The sequence below is a fragment of the Oratosquilla oratoria genome, chromosome 25 (genome assembly GCF_046742065.1).
Source record: "Oratosquilla oratoria isolate Oo_2021 chromosome 25, ASM4674206v1, whole genome shotgun sequence".
Taxonomy (NCBI): domain Eukaryota; kingdom Metazoa; phylum Arthropoda; class Malacostraca; order Stomatopoda; family Squillidae; genus Oratosquilla; species Oratosquilla oratoria.
Genome location: NC_134801.1, coordinates 56,628,977 through 56,631,476, shown reverse-complemented (window position 1 = coordinate 56,631,476; position 2,500 = coordinate 56,628,977). Strand labels below are relative to the sequence as shown.

General features: G+C 39.3%; 1 protein-coding gene across 3 annotated transcripts in view; it reads left to right on the top strand.

Annotated features, from left to right (window-relative positions):
• The window catches only part of LOC143038965 (synaptogenesis protein syg-2-like), a 61,621-nt gene that overhangs the window by 14,962 nt on the left and 44,159 nt on the right, over positions 1 to 2,500 (top strand). For all 3 annotated transcript variants that reach the window (XR_012967620.1, XM_076208801.1, XM_076208803.1), the window contains exons 4-7: positions 1 to 157; positions 741 to 892; positions 1,333 to 1,477; positions 1,681 to 1,805. The exon at positions 1 to 157 is cut by the window's left edge and continues 47 nt beyond it. Coding sequence is in view for 2 of the 3 variants with exons in the window: in XM_076208801.1 (XP_076064916.1) it covers positions 1 to 157; positions 741 to 892; positions 1,333 to 1,477; positions 1,681 to 1,805 (579 nt within the window). In the remaining variant the exon portion in view is untranslated. The remainder of the gene's footprint in view (positions 158 to 740; positions 893 to 1,332; positions 1,478 to 1,680; positions 1,806 to 2,500) is intronic.

Sequence of the window (2,500 nt, the reverse complement as noted above, 5' to 3'; positions counted from 1 at the left end):
GACGACGAAGTGGAGTTGACAACGGACTCGGAAGTCCGCAACCTCGTGAAGCTTTCGCCCCTCCGGAGGGAGAACCTCAACGACGTCTTCCAGTGCAGCGCCTCCAACAACCTCGTCACGTCGCCTGCGTCCACCAGTGTACGGATCGATATGCATTGTAAGTTTTTCTATTTTCATTGTTGCATATTGTGTTCATTTTATTTTGTGTTATCTGTATACATACATACATATATATATATATATATATATATATATATACATATATATATGTATATATATATATATATGTATATATTTGTTTATATATACAGTATATATACGCACACACATATATATATATACAGTATGTATATATATATATGTATATACATATATATATGTATATATATATGTGTGTGTGTGTGTGTGTGTGTGTGTATGTATATATATATATATATATATATAGATAGATAGATAGATAGAGAGAGAGAGAGAGAGAGAGAGAGAGAGAGAGAGAGAGAGAGAGAGAGAGAGAGAGAGAGAGAGAGAGAGCGGAACAAGGGGAAGAGTAAGTGCAAAAAGAATAGCCGAACGGGGATAGGATTGAAAGTGCGAGAGTAAGAGTAAGAGTGAGAGCGAGGGTGGTGAGAGTTGGAGCGGAAATTACTGTGAGAGCGAGAGAGAACCACAAAAGTAGCAATGTCAAGATCAAACGATCCTGAAGACACACCGAGACCTTCTCCTCGACCTCTTCCTTCCAGTTCCGCCCCTGTCGGTCGACATCCTGAGCTCGAGGGCCAAGTTATCGGCCGGGAAGATGTACGAGCTCACCTGCAGAAGCGTCGGTGCGCGCCCGGCCGCAGAGATTACGTGGTGGCTGGAAGGCACGGAGCTGGAAGGCGCGACCTCTGTGGTAAGAAGTCTTCGCCCATTTTTTTTTTTTTTTTTTTTTTTTTTTTTTTTTTTTTTTTTTTTTTTTTTTTTTTTTTTTTTTTTTTTTTTTTTTTTTTTTTTTTTTTTTTTTTTTTTTTTTTTTTTTTTTTTTTTTTTTAGGTTTTTTTTTTTTTTTTTTTAGGCACCAAAGGGCTTCTTTCTTTTTATCTTTTTAGGCACTACATAATTCTTCTATTTTTTTTCTCACCTGGTTTTTTCTTTTGTAAGTATTAAAGAACTTGTCTAATTTTTTTTTATCTTACAGAAATACTCCCCTTTTCAAGGCACCATAGAAATTAATTTCTTTTTTAAGTTGCTATAGTCCTTTTTATATATAACGCAACTATAGTCCATTTAATATATTAAGTCGCCAGTGCACTTTGGTGGACTTCAATCACTACTCGTGGTTTGTTTCTTCAGGATACGAACGGAGGCAACGAGACACACAGCACTCTTGAGTTCACTCCAACAGCCGCCAACAGAGGTCAGGAGTTGGTTTGCAGAGCGCATAACCCAACCATTGAGGCAAATCCTATCGAGGACCGTTTGCAGCTGGACATCCTCTGTAAGTCCCTCAACCTTCCAACCTTCTCCTAAAGTTCTCTGATAAAATGCTTAATAACCCAAAGACGCATTGCAAAAGAAAGAAAAAAAAAACACACAAAAATACTTTAAAAACTTAAACCTCTTTTCTCTTCCTACCTCTGAAACCTAATTTTTGAGAGTTTCTGGAGGAAATGTAAACTGAAAGATTTGTGTCTCACGTAGACAAACCTATGGTGGAGCTGAAGTACGGTCATCCAGAGGTGAACCTTGCCGAGGGACAAGAATTCTTCTTCGAGTGCCTCGTAACGGCAGAACCTCCAGTTCAAAAGATCACGTGGTTTCATAACGTAGGTTATTAATTAGATAGAGTGTCTAGATAAAGTTAGAATAAGGAGAGTTAATGTAAAGAAAAAAGTAGAATAGGGCTGTTGACATGTAGATAAATGTAGACTAGACTCTTAGTAGAAGGTTGGTACATATATATTTATATATGTATGCATATATATACATGTATATATATGTACACACACACACACACACACACACACACACACACACACACACACACACACACACACACACACACACACACACACACACACACACATACACACACACGACTCGGTGGCGCAGTTGGTAGAGTCCTTGACTGTCACTACGGTGGTCCGGGTTCAAATCCTGCCCAGGGCTGAAATAATTTCAGTATCGCTGCGCTTCGAGTCGTTACTCAAACTCGTAGGCGGGAAGTTGGGTGTGTGTGTGCGTGTAAGGTCACAGCATTACCCATAGATCGGTCATACGAGCTCTGAGCTCTCTTCCGAGAGGAAAATAGCTGTCGATCACGAGTCCAACACTTGATCCAAAGACCATGGTGAAAACACACACACACACACACACACACACACACACACACACACACACACACACACACACACACACACACACACACACACACACACACACACACACACACACACACACACACACACACACACACACACACACATATATATATATATATATATATATATATGTGTGTGTG